This window comes from Phyllostomus hastatus, unplaced genomic scaffold, assembly GCF_019186645.2.
Source record: "Phyllostomus hastatus isolate PE091 unplaced genomic scaffold, TTU_PhHast_1.1 phas_contig_40, whole genome shotgun sequence".
Classification (NCBI taxonomy): Eukaryota; Metazoa; Chordata; class Mammalia; order Chiroptera; family Phyllostomidae; genus Phyllostomus; species Phyllostomus hastatus.
The window spans coordinates 17,772,293-17,795,266 of record NW_025333872.1 but is presented as its reverse complement, the minus strand read 5'-3'; the positions used below and the strand labels follow the sequence as shown (position 1 = coordinate 17,795,266).

General features: G+C 34.0%; 1 protein-coding gene across 1 annotated transcript in view; it reads left to right on the top strand.

Annotated features, from left to right (window-relative positions):
- The window catches only part of BMP5 (bone morphogenetic protein 5), a 117,453-nt gene that overhangs the window by 60,059 nt on the left and 34,420 nt on the right, over positions 1 to 22,974 (top strand). Inside the window, exons 2-3 of the mRNA XM_045843343.1 lie at positions 5,453 to 5,645; positions 19,714 to 19,862. Coding sequence (XP_045699299.1) covers positions 5,453 to 5,645; positions 19,714 to 19,862 — 342 coding nt within the window. The remainder of the gene's footprint in view (positions 1 to 5,452; positions 5,646 to 19,713; positions 19,863 to 22,974) is intronic.

The window sequence follows — 22,974 nt, the reverse complement described above, 5'->3', positions numbered from 1 at the left end:
TTATGTGGATTAAACAAAATATGTTTTAATGAAATAAATGAAAGTTAAATAAATTATTACATCTTTAATCAATGGGGAATGCAGTAAAGATAATACTGAGTAGAAAGATGGAACCTGATTTTGATCCATTTATATAGTTTTCATTCAATCAATATTTATTAAAAGACATCTTTGAATTAGGCAATGTATTATGTTACATGTTAATTACATATTGATGGTCAAACTCCTTATTCTCTATCTTATTTGCCACATTTTTTGTGTATTGTTGAAAAACATTGCTTAAATATATTAACAATGAACTAGTCTCAAAGTACAGAACAGCAGGATGTCATTATGTAGTTGGTATAGACATTGAACAAAGATTTATAAAGAGCTTTAGAAGACAGACATCTGTTACCATCTAGCTGTCATCACCCAGTTTCTCATTCTTAAATCAGGATATTAATATTTGATCTTCCCTAGCATTACTCACTGAGGCAACTGAGATTACCTTGTGAATATTTGTGAGCATCATTAGGAGTGCTTGGCTATATAAATACAAGTTTTATTCCATTACTCACTCCAACATGTCCCATGAAATTTACTAGTGAAATTATAATTCAAAGCAGTAGGATATAGGATTTTGAATCACTGGGCAAATCTGCACTGAAACTTTATTCTGTGTGGTATACTTAATATAAATTTTTATTAAACTCTTTGAAAATTTGCCCCCTTAAGGGGTTAGGTTAAATAGCCTGGATTATAAAGCTGAAATTTTATAATAACAGTTGAAATTCTAGCTTTCCACTCTACTACACTAACACCTCACAGGGGATTCCAGAACAGTAGATGACTTTACATAATATATATTCAAAACTCATCTGCATTTTCCAGGTGCATGCTTTAGATTGGATCCTAACAAACTCATGACTCAGCCCTTAATTCCAGGACTATAGTTTTTTGGTCTAAATTTCAAATATAAAATAGATTGTTAATGAAAAATGTTACCACTTAGAATTTTGAATGTTTACTTTCAAAATAGAAGAAATATATTTCTGAATGGCTGGTTGATGTATATATCATAAAGTATGAAACTCCTCAAGCAGAGCTGGGACAATGCCATCTTGTTAAACAAATGAACATTTCTGCAGTAAAGCAATAACTATTCATATTAAAGTGGAATAAATAGAAACTTCAAATGACCTTAAATCAGTTAATGTCCAACTTTTCTGCCAAATGAACTTGAAGCCAGACTTCTCATTTTCAGAGCTTTTTGGATTTTGAACTTGTGAATGTGAGGTTTTAGATCTTTATTAAAGCATAATTACTTCATAAATTAGGACAAAGCAATAAATAGTACATAAGCAGAGGTAGTATATTTGACATTTAAAAACCATAGCCTTGTGGCACCAAATGCTTGGGTTCACACTTTTTGGCAAGGTACTTATTTTCTATCCCTCCTCAGTTTCATCGTCTTCAAAATGAGGATAATGATGGAACCTACCTCACAGGTTGTTATGAAGTGTAATTTGTTACTCTTTAAAAGTACTTAGAACAGTGCCTGACATCTAAATTAGTGCTATTTAAAGTTGTTTCATATAAAACATTACTATTTCATAATGTCATCTACTTTACTTAAATTAAGATGAGAAAAGAATGAGTTTAGATTGAATTAAATTTAGTTCTCTTTAAACAAAAGTTGTGGCTAGCTTTATAGCTTTATATTCATACATGTACTTTCAGTTACTAGATACCCAGTTTCTAGGTATTTTCTATCCTTATCTTTTCCCTCTGAAATGGCTCAGTCAGAACAGACAAATGGAGATGAAGGGGCCAAGTTCATGGCAGTCTACATTATTACCAGCAGAAGCTTACACAGAAAAGAGGTTTGAATTATGGACCAAAATAGGATTCTAAAAATAAGGGTATCTTCCTTATTTAAAGAAAAGTTGATAAATAATCTTCCTGGGAATGGACCTCTCTTAGGACTAAGAAAATGATATTTTAAGAAAATGAAACTTCATGGATCATGTGAGGTTGTGTTAAAGTGAGCCACACAGCCTGTTTGCAGCATCCTCGCCAAGCTTTATAGGACAAAAGTACTTCAAGATGTAGCTTCTAGTTTTCCCTTCTAGTTTTCCCTTTCTAGTACCAGGCTTAGGTACCTGTGGTGAAGGTGGGGATGAGATCCTCGCTCTCCTAAACCACTGCCTATTCTTTTGGGGAAAGTAAACCAGAGATTATTTTAGATCATGAAGGCTAAGAATTCTGGGGGCCTTTTTTATGAGCTTCCTCTCAAATGTAGAACCTACGTGACCCAGAGCTCCAGCAGCCACCACTCCTACTGTCTTTCCTGGAGGATGATGACCTGTTTCTCCCTTTCTTAATCTTAACCTTTTCTCTAGTTAGGATCCCAAGTTTCATATATTCATAGTGGTATTGACATAACTTCAATTAATCTCTTAAAGATATTTTTCTATCTTAATCCAACTTTTGAACTTGGTAAATTTATTTATATAACATATATTTTCTTATTTTCTTGGAACCCAATTTTAGCAATGAAACATGTCACTGGAAAAATTTAAAAAATTATTGTAGGCTGTAATTATGAGACACCTTGCATATTGTGTTTTGCAGTGGAGTTTTTTATAATCCTGTTCTATATTAACTACACCACTGAGATTTTGAAAAACTTACTAATGCTGAGAAACTGAACTCCATCAAATGATATTGCATTACTGAAAATGAACCTTTTGAATAGGTATTTTTAAAGAAAGTTTTGGTACCCAGTAGATAAAGACTGTATCAAATAATAAACTATTTTAAAAAGCCAGATTAAGCATATGCTGGGCATCTACTCTGCTGAATTCTTCAATAGCCCTTAATATTCCTAAGAGAAACTTGGAGCCAAGATGGAGGTGTAGAAAGACACACTGTGCCTGCTCACAGAACCAAAAGAAGGACGACAACAAATTTAAAAACAAAAAAAAACAACCAGATCTGACAGAAAATTGAACTGTATGGAAGTCAGAGAGCCAAGGAGTTAAAGAAGAAACATTCATCCAGACCTGTAGGAGTGGCAGAGACGGGCAGCTGGGCAGAGAGGACTCATAGCAAGGTGGTGGCTGGCAGACTGGGTGGTCCCACATCCTCTCGCTGATAAACCAGGAGGAACAACTGGGGAGCAAGACAGACCACACAACCCAGGGGTCCAGCAAGGGGAAAAAAAAGCCTCACATCTCTGATTGAAAATACTTCTCATTTGGGGGTTGAGGTGGCAGCAGGAGAAACTCCCAGCATCACAGGAGAGTCTGTTGGAGAGACCCAGTGTCCTAGAATGTACACAAGCCCACCCACTGGGAATCAGAAGGGCCCAATTTGCTTGTGGGTAGTGAGATAAGTGACTGAAATCTGGCAGAGAGCAGAGCAAACCCATTGTTCCCTCTCTGACTCTCTCACCCCTCCCCCACATACAGCATCACAACCCAGTGACCTGGGTTGCCCCACCCTAGTGAACACCTAAGGCTCCACTCCTTACTACATAACAGGCTGCTGAGACCAAAAAAGGCCTAAATAAAAGATCAGATCAAAGCTCCAGAAAAAATATAACTAAGCAATGAAGAGGTAGTCAACCTATCAGATGCACAGTTCAAAACACTGGTACTCAGGGTGCTCACAGAATTGGTTGAATATGGTCACAAATTAGATGAAGAAATGAGGGCTATGCTAAATGAAGGAAATAAAGGAAAATGTACAGGGAATCAACAGTGGGAAGGAAACCAGGACTCAAATCAATGGTGTGTACCAGAAGGAAGAAAGAAACATTCAACCAGAACAGAATGAAGACACAAGAATTCAAGAAAATGAGGAGAGGCTCAGGAACCCGCAGGACATCTTTAAACATTCCAACATCTGAATCACAGGAGTACCAGAAGGAGAAGAGGAAGAGCAAGAATTTGAAAATTTATTTGAACAAATAATGAAGGAGAACTTAATCAATCTGGTGAAAGGAATAGACTTCCAGGAAGTCCAGGAAGCTCAGAGAGTCCTAAAGAAGTTGGACCCAAGGAGGAACACACTAGGGCACATCATAATTACATAAGCTAAGATTAAAGATAAGGAGAGAATCTTAAAAGCAGCAAGAGAAAAGGAGACAGTTACCTACAAAGGAGTACCCATAAGACTGTTAGCTGATTTCTCAAAAGAAACTTTGCAGGCAAGAAGGGGCTGGAAATATTCAAATACATCCAAGATTAACCACCAAAGCTATCATTTAAAATGGAAGGTCAGATAAAGTGCTTCCCAGATAAGGTCAAGTTAAAGGAGTTTATCATCACCAAGCTCTTATCATATGACATGTTAAAGGGATTTATCTAAGAAAGAAGAAGATAAAAAATATGAACAGTAAAACGACAACAAACTCACAGTTATTAACAACTGAACCTAAAACAAAAACAAAAGCAAACAACTAGAACAGGAACAGAATCACAGAAATGGAGATCACATGGAGGGTTATCAGTGGGGGAGTGGGTGGGGAGAGAATGAGGGTAAAGATACAGGGAGTAAGTAGCATAAATGGTAGGTAGAAGATAGACAAGGGGTGGTTAAGAGTAATATAGGAAATGTAGAAGCCAAAGAGCTTATATACATGACCTATGGACATGAACGAAAGGGGGGTGGGGAACTCGAGTGGGAGGGAGTGCACAGGGTGGTGGGGAATAAAGGGGGAGGGAAATGGGACAATTGTAATAGCATAATCAATAAAATATATTTTAAAAAATATTCTCAAGAGGAGATATTCTCTGACTTTATTTGATGGGGAAGTTGCTGAAGGGGAGAAATATATTCCCCTTCAATTCTGAGTGAGAGCAGAGTGAGGTCTTTAGGAGACTAAACTAATGAAAGTGCATGTTAAAAAATGTGCTGAAAGGAGAAGACAAACTCCTCTGGGGAAGACATTTTAGCAATAATCTTTATTCTGAAAATGAATTTGTTTTATGTATTTGACCTCTAAAATGTCATAAACACTGTCCTTGTGTGCCTGTAATTTCTCAGTCTTTCTTCCTATTTTCTCCCTTGGCTATGCTAAATCTCACCGCCACCTTCACCTGGAATTCTGGAATTTTCTGTAATAGTCCTAATTCTTGTATGAACCCTCTGTGTTCTGGTACTTGATACACACTAGTAATCACTTTACAACCTTCACTTTTAAGAAACGTTTCTGGATAGCCTTTCCATTTAGGATCCAGGAATTTGTATAAAACCACAGAGGTTATGTTGCTTTTGAAGTAATGGCTGTTGGTCTGTAAAGTTTCCTTCAACTGGAAACACATATAAGTCTGTGGTTTCAGTGTTTTTCCAGTTTTAGAATATCCTGCTTGTTTGTTTTAATTACAAAGCTGGAGAATTTACCATTAATTTTCATATTTTATAATGGGCTCACTTTCTCTCTCTTTTTTCTTTTATTTTTCAGTTGAAAGAGACAAGGATTTTTCTCACCAGCGAAGGCATTACAAAGAATTCCGATTTGATCTTACTCAAATTCCTCATGGAGAAGCAGTTACAGCAGCTGAATTCCGGATATACAAGGACCGGAGCAACAATCGGTTTGAAAATGAAACAATAAAGATTAGCATATATCAGATTATCAAGGAATATACAAACAGGTATGGACTTTATATTTAATTTATTTTAGCAAGCAAATGTTAACTATAGTGAAATTCATTGGTAACCCACCTGGTCTATCAAATCTTTGGGTGCAGGGGCATTGAAAGCCAGGTATAGACACATTAAAAGTAGTTGATCTGGAAAGTGTCTTCTATATCCCACAGCTTTTCCCTAATTCTGACACTGGTATCTATGTGCTACATGGTTGCATGTTTCCACATATGGGTTTTCTAGACCTCTTCTGTAATTTTGTAAATGAGAAAACTTACATTTTATTCTGTACACATGAACTTCATAATTAAAATGATTTAAATCACTTGGTGTTTTGTAAGTTAGGGAAGAGAAGCTTGGTTTTCACTGGCATTAAATGTAAATTGTATGTGTTCTTAGGTGTACTTTTTTTGAGACTGAATATAGGATTTATTCCTTTTCTAATAATTAAATCAAATTTAATTTTTTAATTTTAATTGTTATTCAAGTACAGTTTTCTGCCTTTTACCCCCATCCCAGACCACACCCCCAGCCCTCCCCACCTCCCTCCCACCTCCACACCCCCCCTCCTTGTTATTGTCCATGTGTCTGTCCTTCATTCTTGTTCCTGCAAACCCTTCCCCTTTTCCCCTGAAATTCCCTCCCCTCTCCCCTCTGGCCACTGTCAGCCTGTTCTCTATTTCAGTGTCTTTGGTTATATGTTGCTTGGTTGTTTGTTTTGTTGTTTAGGTCCCTATTAAAGGTGAGATCATATGGCATTTGTCTTTAACCACCTGGCTTATTTCATTTAGCATAATGCTTTCCAGTTCCATGCATTGCTGTTGCAAAGGGTAGGAGCTCCTTCTTTCTTTCTGCTGCATAGAATTCCATTGTGTAAATGTACCATAGTTTTTTGATCCATTCATTTACTGATGGGCACCTAGGTTGTTTTTAAATTAAATTTATCAGGGTGACATTAGTTAATAAAATTATATAGGTTTCAAGTGTACAATTCTAAAATACATTATTTGTACATTGCATTGTGTGTTCACCACCCAAAGTCAAATCTCCTTCTGTCACCATATATGTGACCCCATTCACCCTTTACTAACTTTCTCCCAGTCCCCTGTTTCTCTAGGAACTACCGTATTGTTCTCTCTGTCTATGAGTTTTTGTTTGTTTCTTTGTCTTATTTTGTTTATTGCTTTGGGTCAAAGGAGAAATAAAAAAGAGATCAGAAGATACCTAGAAACAAATGAGAATGACAATATGACATATCAAAACCTTTAGGATGCAACCCTGTACAGTGTGGCTTGTTGATTGGAATGTGGTACCACACACCAAAATGTTGAGGGTTTGATTCTTGGTTAGTGCACATACCTAGGTTGCCGGTTCGATCTCTGATTGTGGTGCATATGGGAGGCAACCAATCCTACCTATCAAGATTTCCTTCTCACATTTTTTCTTTTTCCTTCAAATCAGTATCATATTTAAAAATTAAAAAAAAATTGGGATGTGGCAAAAGCAGTAATAAGAGGGAAGTTTTATTATTATAGGACTATTTCAAGAAACAATAAAAATTCCAAATAAAAAAATGTAACATTACATCTTTAAAAAACTAGAAAAAGAAGGACAAATGCAGCCCAACATCAGCAGAAGGAAGGAAATAATAAAATCAAAGCAGAATTAAATAAAATAGAGAAAAAAAAGACAATATAAAAAATTAATGCAATCAAGAGCTTAATAAAGAGATTAGTAAGACTGACAAACCTCTAGCTAGACTCACTAAGAAAAAAAGGGAAAAGACCCACATGAGCAAAATCAGAAATGAAAGTGGAAAACTTGCAACAGACACCACAGAAATACAAAGGATCGTATAAGAATACTGTGAAAGACTACATGCCACCAAATTCAATAACCTGGAAGAAACAGACAAGTTCTTGTAAATCTATAACCTTTACAGACTGAGTCACAAAGAACTGGAAAATCTAGACTGAACATTATGTATCTTTCGATGTAAGACATCATATTTGCAATAGGTTTGACAGTTAATATGTCTTCTGTTTCTAAAATATTTTTTAAGTCAAAATGGTACAAAAATGAACAGAGAATATGAAATACTAAATGTATGAAAATCTCAGTTGATAATCACTGCAAATGAACCATCAAATAGAATAAAGCAGGGAGCTTAGTGGTGTTCTCAGATCCTTCACGCAATGATGCAATTGCTCAGGTAACACATTGGACAGATGATTTGCCACCTTTGTTGGACAGTTCTTATATTTTTAAAAACCTGTATTGAAATGTTATTTTGAGATAAAATCCATTTCTGGTAGCTTCCATTCATGAGGTGTAGATGTGCTCTTTGGTAAAATACAATGTCCTTTTGATAAGACAACTGCTTAAAGAGAGCTACCACAACCCATCTAAGGCCCCTTTGGTCTCCTTGTTGAATGTTTCTAGTTCCTGACATTTAGGTTTTTCTTGGTCTTCTGGAGTGCCAGAGTTTCCCAATGGGTGTTCCATGGAACACTACCTGCTTTATAATACTCGTTGAAAAAAAAAAAAAAGTCTGGGGTCAATCGTATTTGAAAAGTCTACCAATTAGACCATCCTCTAGGAGGATATTAGAATGTTAAAGTCTTGGAAAGGCTTTGTAATAAAGAGACTTACCTAGTCTTGCTCAAAATTATTTGATAAGGATTTTTTTCCTCTGGATGTGTAATACTTAATATCCTATAAACCTCTGGTTCAGCAGGGCATAATTTAATAAACTGATCTGTATAAGAGATCTATCCTAAAAAAGTCCAGCCATTGTTAATATAACAAGAATGGTCGCACAACATCATGTAACCTGGCAGCCAAGGAGAGTGGACTGGAACCCACATGTGTGAACAATGACGACTTCACTGTACTAGTCAATGGGGGTGGTAGATATTGTTGTGTGAGCATGTGTACTGTGTGGCCATCACTTTAAAAATGACTGAGTGAATAGAGCAATTAATCTGCATCAAATTTTGCATTAAATTTGAAAGTTCTGAGGAAACTATTTTGATGATTCAGAAAGTTGCAACTATGGGCAATTGGTGATTGGCAGTTTCATTACAACAACGCACATGCTCATGCATCACATCTGGTGCCCGTTTGTTTGGTAAAACAACAAATCACCCAGGTGACTCAGCCCCACTATAGCCCATACTTGGTACCCTGAGACTGCTGGCTTTTCCTAAAACTAAAGTCACCTTTGAAAAGGAAGATATTTCAGATCATCAATGAGATTCAGGAAAATATGACAGGGTAGCTGATGGCAGTTGGAAGAACTGAGGTCCCAAGGTGCCTACTTTGAAAGGGACTGAGACATCATTGTTCTAGGTACAATGTTTTTTATATTGTCAATAAATGTCTCTATTTTTCACATTACATGGCTGGATACCTTCTGGACAGACCTCAGGCACTGTTATTTTAAGAGCAGTAGTTCCAAGGCAGAAACTTCTGTATTCCTTTATCAGTTTTAACAATTACTAGCTATTTGTATGTCGGTGAGGTTTTTTTAATCTTAATCCAGTAGTTCCATTTATAAAATGGGGGTATTAATTTCCCTTTCTCAGAGACAGGGCCTAGCTTATTACATTATTTTTAATACTAAATAATGATGGCATCTTTGAAAATAAAATGACAAGAATTGAAAATAATACTTCAAATACATATTTCTGTGTTTGTTTTTTCACTTGGACTATCAGCTGCTTAAAAAGGGATAGTGTCTTAAATAATTTTGTTATTTATTTTATCCCCAGAACTACACATTTATTTCATGCGCTTTAAGTTCTGAAATCATTATTAGCCATGACTACTTCCACTGACATATTCTAAAATGCTTGAATTATCTTTGTTTGTGGTCATTCACATTACATTTTTACACATGTTGAATGTTGAATTTGCATGTGGTTATTTCATATACAAAGATTTTTTTCAAGAAGAGTTGTTAGTTATGTCAGGTCTCTATTTTCTGGAATATATTTACTGATTTTTAAAAATCTATATACAGACTTTTACATTGATCATGATTAAAGGTCTAAACTTTTATTTAGGTCGTTTTTCTATCTTCTTAGAATATTTTTTAATATCATCCATTGAACTAACAACACTTTTGAGCTGTTCTAAGTATGTGAACTGTATAATTTAAGACATGATAACAATGATGGGAATAGGACTACTAGAGTCTATTTATAGTAATTTATAGATCTTTTTCTGAATGAATCCATGCAGATTTTTACTAATAATACTTTTTGGGAATATTTATGGCTATTGATACTTAGCTTATCAGACTTCATAGTTTTGGGAAATTACATTTCTGTTAAAATATGAGACAATTATATATCTTGAAACTGGTATTTCTTCAATTATACCCATTTAAAAAATATTGGTCTCTTTTTCTTTGTTAAAAAAAGTTTTATTTATTCATTTATTTATTTTTCTACAACTACATCTACATGTTTTTAGTGTTTTGGGTATAATTTGGCTAAGTTTTTACATACTTCTTTTTAATTTTTAATTAAATTTATTGTCATGACATTGATTAATAAGATCATATAGGTTTCAATTGTGTACACAATGCAATACACAGATCGTGTAACATAGAAATGTACTCTTCATGTATTTTCATGTGCTTAAATCTACCCTAACATCTAAGATTCTAATGATATTTTTCCTGAGTTTTTGAAAGATGATTTCTAAAATGTAAAGTACAGCTATATCTTCAGCTGGTGTTCTCTTGCTTTGTTGTGCCAAACTCTAGATGGCATAGATTGAATAGATTCTATCCAATATACAAAATATTATTTTGAAAAATTAATTTTGTAGACTCAATTTGGTATTACTTGAAGTCCACCCAGTTCACACTTTTACACATTTGCTATTATGAATTGTGGCTACATTATTATTTTCATCCAGCAGGGTTATACTCTACCTACTGTCTGCTGTAGCATTGGATTTTGCTAATGTGTATCGGCTTTTTTGCTCCAATTATCTTTTTCAACCTCTGAAACATATACACTCACACATGCGTAGCCTTCATTTCAATTTTACACAGCATCAATCAGGTGAGAGAATCTCTGGCAAAATACCCCCCTTTTCTTTGAAATAATCACTCACTCATTGCCAGATGTTCATGAATTCACAAGGTAAGAAAATGCAGTCTTCTGCCTATCATATTTATAGATCTAGGGTTCACTTTTGGCATTTCACCTTCTCTTCCAAAGGAAGATGTTTAAGGGATAAAAAAATATAGAAACAACACAAATGCTTCTTAGAATATTTCTGGTTTCTATGCAGGATTCCAAGTCACCATAGAAAATGGTAATGTACAGCAATAAGCTCATAGGCTTTGGAATTCATGCATGGGAAAATTGCTGTACATCTTGGAGTCACAGTTTATAAATCTGAAAAGAATAAAAACAAAAATAAGTATTTCAAAACAATGAATGGTATTTCTGATCTTTGGGCAGGACTAATGTTTATCACAATGCAAAGATCATAGTTCACACTTAATAGATATATTAGTTAATATATAATTGTTCATATAGTTTAATAGGATCATTTATATCAGTAGGATTTACAGGTTTGTATACATAGGGTAAACACAAGTGGGTGGTTATTATAATAACAGTAGCTAACATTTGCTGACACCTACTTTTTTAAAGATGAAGTAAGCAAAATGATGCTTGATTAATAACAAATATATGATGTTTGATTCATATAGTAGGAATTGCTATGCTTTTATACCTAATAATGAAATTAACACCACCGAACTTAACAGCAATACTATTGAAGCTATCTGTGAACTTGTCCCTGAAAACATGTTTTAGATAAAGTTAAACTCTTCTGTTAAATGCAGTTGACGTGGTATGGAGATTGGAAACTGCTTATTTATAATTATGTTACAGAAATATCAGAGACATAGAAAGATAATACAATTTATGTATAAATGTTTATCCCAATATTATTGTTTACAATTGCATAAATTGAGAAAACCAGTTTTAATCAGAAGAGAAAAAGTTACACTCCATTTCCTGAGAAATGGAAATGCTATGTTTTACATTGCAAGTAGAAATTGTGTTTTAAATATATTATGTAACTGCCCTGCCTGGTGTGACTCAGTAGATTGAGCGTTGGCCTATGAACAGAAAAGTCACTGGTTTCATTCCAAGCCAGGGCATGTGCCTGGGTTGTGGGCCAGGTCCCAGTTGGGGGTGTGCAAGAGGAAACCAGTCAATGTTTCTCTCACACATGGATGTTTCTTTGACTCTTTTTCTCCCTCCTTTCCCTCTCTCTCTAAAAAAAAATGAATAATTAAAATCTTTAAAAATATGTTTAGTAACCTTGGAAAGTTCTCAGACTATAATGTTAATTGACCAAAAGCAGGAAACTTAATTATACATATTATTTTATTAATTTTAAATAAATCCATGTTGAAAACAGAATGGAAGGAAGAATCAAGTGGTCATTGCTGGCTTGTGGGTAATTTTAAATTTTAATTTCCCCCTTTCCTGTACTTTCCATGTTTTTATAATAAACATTATCATTATGATCAGAAACATGCATAATTTTAGTTGAGAGAAAAGATAATGAAACAACTTTATACCACACATTTCTTTATAAATTAGCATTCCTGCTTCCCTAGTTCAAGAGGTGAAAAGTCAAAACAAAATAAAACAAAAATCAGGATTTCAAAATAAATTGCTCATAGTTTTTCTTAACGTATGGAAGGCATTTTCTTCCCCACAGGAAATGAAGATAAATAAATACTGTTTTTTCTTTATTCCATGGAAAATTTTTCTGCCAACCTGAAACCTTGACTTCAGTTCTTTGAGATGGAGGAGAAACAGGTGAAAAACACTTCATTTACATATCTCACATGATCAGAATGCACATTTAATCTGAAAAAAGTAATTTTAAAATCTGATTGTTATTACCTGTGGTTTCATTTATTTCTTAAATCAAGAAGTAAAAATGGAAGTAAGGAGAGGAAACCAGTACTTGTGGCCGTTTTCAAAGCCAGGGTCACCTCTTAAAACATATATCTTCAAACTTGTGAATTTTGTCTACGTAATATTTTGAACTAAACTCAAAAACAATTGAAAAATCAATGTAGACTGTACATTTTAATGCAGTGCATTTGACAGTGTATATTTGTGTGTGTATCTATATATATGTGTGTGTATAAATTTTGAATCCTTGAAATAATTTAAACTGATGTTTTTTAGGTATGTTTTATATTCAAGGCATGGATCTATTAACCATCTAGTCTATTTATACAATCAAATAAGAAACAACAATTATGTCATCTCTTTACCTACTTATTTATCTTAGTGAGGTTTAAAACTCTGAAAAGTATATATTTTATTTTACCATCTACTACTGCCCCCATGTATCCTAACTCATATTTAAATGTGTGTAATTTAAAAGAGTGTTCTGATATTTATCCAAATCTTTATTTTTCTTGGTCAAAAGTTAACACACTTTGCATCATTTCACTTATTTAATCTTTTCATAAAGCTCAACAGCCCCAAATTCTATATAGAAGGCACTGCTCTTCAGTCACACCTCATATATCTGGTGCAATTGGGAAATGAGGTTTCCACATGATTGAATTTTCCAGATAATTCAGCTGAGTTCGGCATGCTTTTGCTGAGTGCCTACCATGTGGCAAGTGCATGGGGCATAGGCCTAGTAAGTAAGATCTCAAAAGCTCCTAGCCTGAGGGCTGGGGGCTATGGTAGGCCTGCTGCACACAGACTTTAATAACTATAATACAATGTGCTAAGAATTATGATGTAAGTATGCACTAAGTGTTGTGGAAACACACAGGAAGGGAAAATTAATTCTTTATGTGGGAGGGTAAGGGACCTCAGGGGAAGCCACTGAGTGGGCTTCACTCTTGTTGGGTCTTTTGAGATGAGTAAAACTGCTGAAAGAGAGAGAGAGAAGGGGGGGGGGGCTCGATCCTAGAAGAAATATTCCTAAGTGTTAAAATGTTTAAATTTATAAAGAAATTGAACAATGCAAATAAAATTATCAATACCAGTAATACTACTACAATGAATAATAGCAAATACATACCCATTTAATGGGCACTTTCCATGTGTCTGGCACTGTGCTAAGTGCTTTACTTGAATTAATTTTTTCACAAATATATATACTTATATATTCCCCAAAGAAAATCTGCTATGTATAATTCAGCCTTTTCCTAATGCTCTGCTATGAATATAAAGTTCTGTACTCCATTGTAAAAACATTTTAAGCTAGCTTGCTCGATGTCATTATCCACCTTTACTACTTGGATATATTTAGCTAAGCTGTCATCATTCCAGTTCACAGTCAGCTTCATATTTACATCATCTCCCCACTCCTGCTTCTCTAAGATTTGTGATTTTTGTGTGGACATACTTCAGGTTGTGCATTCACAATTTCTTCTCAGGAGGATTTCATGGGCTCCAGAGAGCAGTGTCACAGAGCAGGACACTCAGATGGTCAATGATGTTTTTTTCTGACAGCACACCAGGAGGGACTGCATTTCTTCAGCGTGCTGGGATTATGCTCTATTTCAGTGGTTCTCAACTGGGGAGAGCTGGCCCTCAGGAAACATTTCACAATGTCTAGAGACATATTTAGTTGTCATAATTGCTGATTCTAACACTTTTAAGCTAAAGCTGCTCTGGAAAGAAACTTTTGACATTATAAACTCCAGAGAATACCATTTGTTAATTTGTATTCTCTTGTAAATGTGTTCTGTCATAAAGCTGTAATTGAGTTCCTTAAACAGCATGGTGGTATTTATGTTAAAGACCCAGAGAAAGATGTATGCTTTGTCCTCATTATTGGGTGGTCATCATTACATTTTTACTAAATTTAATAAGCTCTTTGAAGATAAAAGGAGATGGAAGGAGGTGAAATAGTTATGAATGGAAATTTGGGGAACAGTGGAGATGTCACCATTGGCTATAAGGCTCATTTTTAATGAAAATGGAGAAGTATCATTTGTCCTCTAAAATCTGTCCATGATTCTTTCACACAATTTCCCAAAGAAAGATTTTCTTGGCCAGGTGTACATAATGGCTTTACTTTTGAACTGTTTCTTCTCCTTCTCTCTATATATACATACATATATGTAATATATAATGCATGTTTGCACATATAAACATATGCATGTGTACATATAATTGAAAACTATAGCAAACTGAAGAATATTTGTCTTTAATTATCTTTATTTACTATAGAAATAATTTTACTTCTCCTTGATTAGTTTCCAACTTAATTTTTTCTATTGAATTCAGACACAAAGTTTTATTATGGATCTTATGTACCAATAAATGTTAGTAAAGTTAAAGAAAATAATGGATTCCTATATCCAAAATTGATAAGTTATTAAAGACATTTATCAGTAATAATTGCATAAATCACTTCTGGCCTGAATTTTGCCTCCAAGTATAATCCATACAACTTATATATACACTTAAATGACATAAATATGTGTTGGTAAGAAAATTGCAATTATAGTAATTTTAATGGCATTTTTATTTGTGTTCTTATCTCTGCCATAGACTTATGAGGTAGATATTATTTTAATATTCATTCAAAGAAGAAAAATAAAAGCTCAGAAAAGTAACAATTATTTTTTCCAACATTGAGCAAAGGCTAAGTATAGCAAGTCATTGTTAAAATTAAACAGATACCAACTTCAACTGTAACTATGATTCTTTGCTTTATAAAGGTAAACTTGTAATGGGGCTCCTCAAGGATCTGAGTCCTATAACTTCTGTTCAAGAAATAAGATACCAATAAGAAATGTTTGCTAATCATATTTAGAAACAAGCAAGATAATTTATTTGCTACAAGTCTGTGATATAGAACCCTTGATAAAACTGATTTCAGCAAAAGATGAATGGGGTTCCATCCAAGGACACATCCATTGCCCGTTAGTTTACTGAATTCCCTTGCTAAGAAATGATTTAATTTATGAAGATGTTTTACATGTGAACTCTAAGGACACTGTCATAGAAAAGTAACAAAGCATACATGTATACTTATTTTGGAACCTTCAGTGTTGTCTATGAACATTTCTTCTTGTGTTCAAATAATGCTAGATGTTCTATTTTATAAATATGAATTTAAGTATGTCATGTAAATATCCTCATGTTTCTTGCACTAACTAAAATCTCTCTACCTGGTTCTGTTTTCTCCTACCACCCAAACTGCACAGTACTTTGCTTCTTCATATCTTAGCCAAGCTCACAGTTTGGAGGTTCTATGTGCAAATTTAAGGTGTTTGTAGGGGCATGCTTCCTCTAGTCCTGTAGGTGAGAATCCTTTTTTGACTCTTCCATCTTCTGGTGGTCACAGAAGTTCCTTGGCTTGTGTCAACATAGTTTCCATCTCTGCTTTGTTTTGATATGCTGTCTTCCACTGTGTGTTTCTATCACTGTGTCTCTTCTGCTGCTTCTTCTATGGATAGCAGCCATGATGGATTAGAGCCCACTCTAATGACTTTGTCATTCCTTGATTACAACTGCAAAGACCCTATTTCCAAATGAAATCACATTCACAGGGGTTGGGACTTCCACAAGTCTTTTTGAAGGACAAAATACAACTCATAACAGAGAGCATGTCAGTTACTGTTAGTTCAGAGAAATGAAACCATTGTGAATGAAAAGGAATAAGGGATTTATTACAGTGATTTGACTTTCTACAGTTGTGGGACCCAGTTAAACAATTTATGGAAGACTACTGCTTTTGCATGTGGTGATGATGTTAAGGTTTGGAGCACAAAATTATTTGCCTCATAAAACGAGAATGTTTGGATGCAGAGACATACACATAGAAGGAAGACGATATGAAGACATAGGGAGAAGACGGACACCTCTAACCAAGGAGAGAAGCGTAGAACACATTCTCTCATTGTCCTCACAGCAACCAACCACACCAAAACCTTACATTTGGACTTCTAGACTCCACCGGAGATAATAAATTCTGTTGTTTAAACCACCCAATCTGTGGAACTTTGTTAAGGCAGCCTTAGGAAAGTAATGAAATATTTGCTTATATACAGGGTCCAGCAGAAGTAATGCCTGCTTGAATGTGGTTGGTAGGGTAATAGTATGGGTAAAATAATTTATAGTTTTAATTTGAATATTTCACCTAAAATGTCATATGGTGTGCTTGAGTGTGATGCTGTTATTTTACAGAATTACATGCTTATAATTTTTTAATAAAAATTTTTGCAATAAAAATAGGGAGTTATTTGTGCTGGACCCTGTACATCCATGTAAATGAACTTTCTTATTGGCTAGAATGCATATTTTAATTTTAGTTTCATTATTATAATTGTATAAAATATAAAGAAATTATATTATGGATTTAATTCTGCTATAAATAAATAAAATTATCTACATATATTTTCTCTACTGTATTCTTTTAAATGCATTAATATGTTAAATTTTTTAATAAAACAGAGTTCATAAAAATTTCTTTTTAATACAAAAAAATTTGTAAATATTTCTTTTAAAATGTCAAGTAAAAATAGTAAGACAGAGCAATTTAACAAGTTTATTTTATAATGTTTATAGGACTTATTGACTATATTCTACTATTTCCAGTGAGATGAGTGTCATTACTGAGCATAGTAATTTCATTCTTCAAAAAAAATCTACAGAATGGGTGGGGATTTTTTTTAAGTTGCTAAATGAGTGAAAATAATGGAATTATTACCATTGTAACTATTACTTGATTTTCCCAAACCATATTCTCCTGTCCGTAGATAATTCAGAAGATCTTCTTATATGAGAGATGAAATTAAAGAATACTTATTCTCAAAAGTAAAAATTTTAAAAAGTAAAAATATAGTAGCTTTGCTCAAGAATAGGAAACAATAAAGCTTATGAAAGCAATTGAAACTTCACAACTTTTCAGAGGTGAATTAAAAATACATGAATTTTTCAAGCATACTATTTGCCTAGAATTACCTTCCAATGAATTGGGATTTATGTTACTAAATTTCAGATATTTGGAGTTTGCTTGAATACTTTGGTTGATGTTTTTTCAATATATATCTATTAAAACTAGAACCATTTTTCCTATAGACACGCTTGGCAGTTTTGAGATTTGAACATGGATTCTTTGGGGATTTTTTTCTAGAAAAAAATTGTACAGAATACCATCTTAATACCTACAGATATTTATTGAAACTGTTGTCAAAATTTACCTTCATTCTTTGTTTTTTAGGGGTTTACTTTTTAATGCCAAGGGATGTTATTATAAGCTTGGCAGAATTTATTAGAACATTTTTTTACCATGCTTCGGTCAAAAGCAGGCTAGTACTTTGTTATTTCCCAAGATGCAAGATGACTCCTTCTTTTGTTTATGAGATAAAGTTAATTGTCTCAAAGATATTTACTAAATATCTCAAAATTGTAAGGATAACCTTCTGTTGGAGCTTGTTTATTTGGTGGGTTTTCTAAGTTAGAAGGAAGAAGGAGAATTTGGCATTCCATCATACTGTGAATTATCATGGATTTTTAAAATTTAAGGAGTCTTTTTGAAATTTTTCATTGCTTTGTGGTACATGATTGTCCTACATCTGTGGTATTTCAAACTGAATCATGTAATAGGTGTAAAAAAGTATCTGCAACCCTCCTTTGGTAAACACCATGGTTAAAATTGTGAAGGAAAATGAAAGTTGCATAGTTTGGAGTAGGTTAGCTGAACAATTTAATTGATCATAATACATTTATTTTACCTTCTCTAGGTTAATGGAGGAATGGCATAAATCTAGTTGAAATAAAGAAATGAAGACATAGCTTCTAAAATACTGTGAAAATTTCCACTTCTGTTAAAAATAGTTTAATTTTAATTATAGAACATTTTATCTAAAAAATTAACATATGTGCAAAATTTAATTCAAAATTTGCTTTCTACATTTTATAAGCCACCTTTGAAATAACTTCTATAATGCAGATAGCAAACACAGTGAAGCAGTATTTAATGTAGCTTATTATGACACAGTTCTGAGTTTCCTCATACATATAATAAGCTCTTTAACAGATTCAGCACAGTATAAAAGGTCATAAAATGCATAATAGTGTATTTCTGTTTTGCTTTGAAGGTCTTCCAATGTTTTACCATTAACCTATATGAGCCTCAGCTTCATCAGCCTAAAAGAGCTGCTGTAAAGATTAAGTGTCAGAAATGTGTGCATTTAGCTCAGAGGCTGTCTGTAGGAAGAATATAATAAATAAAATAATTCATCATAATTCTGCAAGCATTCATACATTTGTAAATATAATGCTAAAGTTAAGGGATAAATGCTAATATCAATAACATTATGGAGATTTTTCTTAGACATACAATTTCATATTCATTAGCTATTACTGTCCCCAGGGGACTTACGGCTACAGAATATGTTAAAGCAAGTTGGGGTATATTTTTTTACTGAGTCTATGAAATTTACCCCTTAATCAAATAATGCACTCTCCAACCCTCTTTTAAACCTTTGGTATCCATAAAATAATTTATATATAAAAATGGAAAATGAAGTAAAAATTTAAAATATGTATTATAAAATGAAGAAACATATAATGAAAATCGACAGAAATGGAAAAGTATCTCTGTGCTCTATCTCTCTGAGAATCCACATTCATCCAAACCAGAGAAACTACTTTCACTTCCATCTCTACAGGCAGTTTAATCCTTGCCTGTGAACTTGCTAGTGAGGAGAGCTACTTACAGGTAGTGGTTTCAGGGAACATTGATTATCGGGGACCAAATTGAGCTCACTAAGTCAGTTTGTAAAGGCCAGTGAAGAGCAGGAAAATGAAAATTGCTTTCAGATATTACTAATCTGTACCAGGTTTAGGTTAGGAGTCTAGCAATAAAAGAGTTTCTGTATCTTATTACTCATCATTTGAGTCACTTGTTTCCCTTGTTCTTTAATTAACTCCTGTTATTTTACAAAATGATTTTGTAATGTTTTCACTTAAGAATAGGAAGTGATGTTTTTTGTTCAAACATTTAACTTTTTTTTATTGTTGCTCTTTTTCTCCTTAGGGATGCAGATCTGTTTTTGTTAGACACAAGAAAGGCCCAAGCTTTAGATGTGGGCTGGCTTGTTTTTGACATCACTGTGACCAGCAATCACTGGGTGATTAATCCACAGAACAATTTGGGTTTACAGCTCTGTGCAGAAACAGGAGATGGTAAGCACTGAATTTCATGTACTTTGTGGTTCTGGTTTTGACACATTGGAAGTTACAGGTTTTTATTTTTTGTTGTTCAATTTAACCAATGAATTTTATACTTAAAATGTGCAAGGTAGTGTATTCCATAAGATAGTGTACTATATTAATTAGTTAATTGATTTACAAACACTTTTTATCAACACATATTTATTGTCAAGCTCTGTGGCAGGGGTGGAGAGGTAAAGAAAAAGTAGGTACTGTTCCTGCTGTCAAGGAGTTTTTAATCTTGTATTGAAATCCTATATGCAAACAAGGAGAAATAATGTAATATAATAATAATACCAAAAGAAAACTATATACAAAGTGCTATAGACCTATGACTCTCTTGGGGTGGTGGTAACAAACCTATACAATTTGTAAACATGAATTGAATTACACATTAAGTAAGAATGAGTATTACTATGTAAATTACATCTCAAAATCTGACTAAAAATAACAAAGAAATATATATTTTCAAAAGTGCTAGGGAAACAGACAAAAGAGCCACTAATAACACAAGGTGGAAAAGAGATTGGGGATAGAACAAAAGAGTCACAAAATAAGCCCACTGAAAATAATACTGTTAGCTCTTAACATATTATAGTATTTGGTCAAAGACAGCAGCTCCAGAATCATTTATGGGAGGGGTCTGTAGGAAACCTTCATTTTTAAAAAACCTCAGAAGTTATTCTTATGCTCACAAGTATTCATTGAGCAACTATGTGCTATGTGCTTGGCCAGATGCTACAGATGAAATGGTGAGCAAATGCAGAGATGGCTTCATGAGGCTTGATGAGGCACAAGGTAGTAACCACATGATGATATTGTTGAATGTATGTCACTACACAATGAATAGAGTCTGATAGACTTATGAGTATTGAACAGTGAGAGAATTCAAACTATAATCTTAAAGGTTAGGAAGATGTGATTAGGGAAGAAGGGTAGCCATTTCAGGTAAATAGAAAAGCATTTACAGGCTGTGGTGAAGAGGGTCCTGGCACATTGGTTAGGGTGCCAGGGAAGCCACAGCCAGTTTATTCAGAGTATCGTTGGCCTTTGATTATTCAAAGAGTCAAAAATTTTAAAATTCAAATCTGTATTTCCAGGTTATTTAAAATTATATTTGTCATGGTAGGAGTCTAGAACATAATTTATTTAATGATTTATTAGCTTGATTAGTATATTTTTAAGTAGTAGAAATGTACCAGGTGGGCCTACATCATGTTCTTGCCCCATACCCTGCAAATGTTAGGGTCAGGCCTAGGGAGGGTTCTCAGTTGGCCAAAAAGTCCATTTAGATTTTTTCCATAAAATAAAATACACATTTTTCATTTTCACCAATAGCTTTATTAATTTGGATATTTGAGTACATTGGCTATCTCCCACATGTATTATGTTGATTGTTTTCAGTTGATAACTTGATTTGATCGCTATCAAGTTCAACTGGTCTACCCTACTGTGGAGCATAGTCCAGCAAGAAATCTCTAGCACAAAACTTCCAAAACCACTTTTGACTTTTGACATGTTCAATCAGTGACAACACCTTCTTCATACACTACACAAATCTTTTTTCTGTTTCAGTTGTGTTTTTACCTTTCTTGACATAATAAAGCAAAATATGCAAAAAATGTTGCATATTTTCTTTCATCTTCAATATTCAGATGGCTATACAAAAATCTACAATATACCAATTCTGAAAAGCTTATGCTAAGTGAAATAAGCCAGGCAGTGAAAGACAAATACTATATGATCTCACCTATAAGTGGAACCTAATCAACAAAACAAACAAGTGAGCAAAATAAAACCAGAGACATGGAAATAAAGAGCAAACTGACAGTGACCAGAGGGGACGGTGGAGGGAGATAACAGGGGAAACAAGGGGGAGGCTAGACTTATAGACTTCAAGTCAAGGAACATGTATAAAGGACCCATGGACAAAGACAACGGGGGGAGGACTGTTTGTGGGAGGTGGGGGAGGAGTAGAACCAGGGAGAGTAATGGGGGGAAAATGGGGACAACAGTATTTGAACAACAATAAAAAAGTTAAAAAATGAAAAGGAAAAAATGCATGCTGATATGACAGCTGTCAAATACAATTTAACAAAATTGTTTTGAATCAAGTTAAAGACAACTAAGCACTCCTTTCCCTAGAGCCATCTTAGGGAAAAAAAAAATAAACTTTTTTTTTTAAGATTTTATTTATTTTTAGAGAGGGAAGGGAGGGAGATAGAGAGAGAGAAACATCAATGTGCGGTTGCTGGGGGTTATGGCCTGCAACCCAGACATGTACCCTGGCTGGGAATCGAACCTGGGACACTACAATAAACTTTTTGACCAACCTAATAGTTTTCAAAGGGATGATAATTAGAGAACATGCCCCATTAAATTTTACTGCTTTTGGTTGTTCACAGAATTGGGCAATAGACACATTAATTGTAAAATCTGTCTCACTCATTTCTCCTTGCCTTGTTTACTGAACAATAGCTAAGCATAAGATGTGTCTGTCTTTGGTCTCTTATTTTTAAGGGGTTCATTATTGTAAGCAATAGGATTTCATGTGCCATTGTTTTACTTATAAGCAAATTCACAGCCTAAGAATAACAACATAACCAATGTTGTCACTCCAAGTTTTTGTGTATGGAATGAGGTTGACAGCCATAAATTAAGTATATTCCAGAGTTAGTGTAGTGAAGGTTTCATGGGGCTCAGTTTTCGACTGAAAAAAGAATGTTTTTGCTGAAAGTGTTACAAACAAGTTTCACACCCTCCGCCAACCCAAACTTTCCATAAATTTTAATTACAATGCTGAATTTTTTATAAACAATTTTATATTTTGAATGATAGGTTATTTTTTAGCTGTGGCTTTGAGATTAGTGTTAAGGATTTTCAGAATTCAAGCATTATATATGTGGACTGAGCAAAGCCCATATTTAAATAATCTTTAAAAAATCCTTACAGTGTTAAGCTAGTGTACATTTATAGTCAGAAGTGGGACTGGGAATTCGGCAGTGTCGGGGTGAGCCAGTCGTTTCTTCCCTGGTATGTGGCCCAAACAACAAAAAAAATAAATTAGTGGTATATGCTTCTCCCA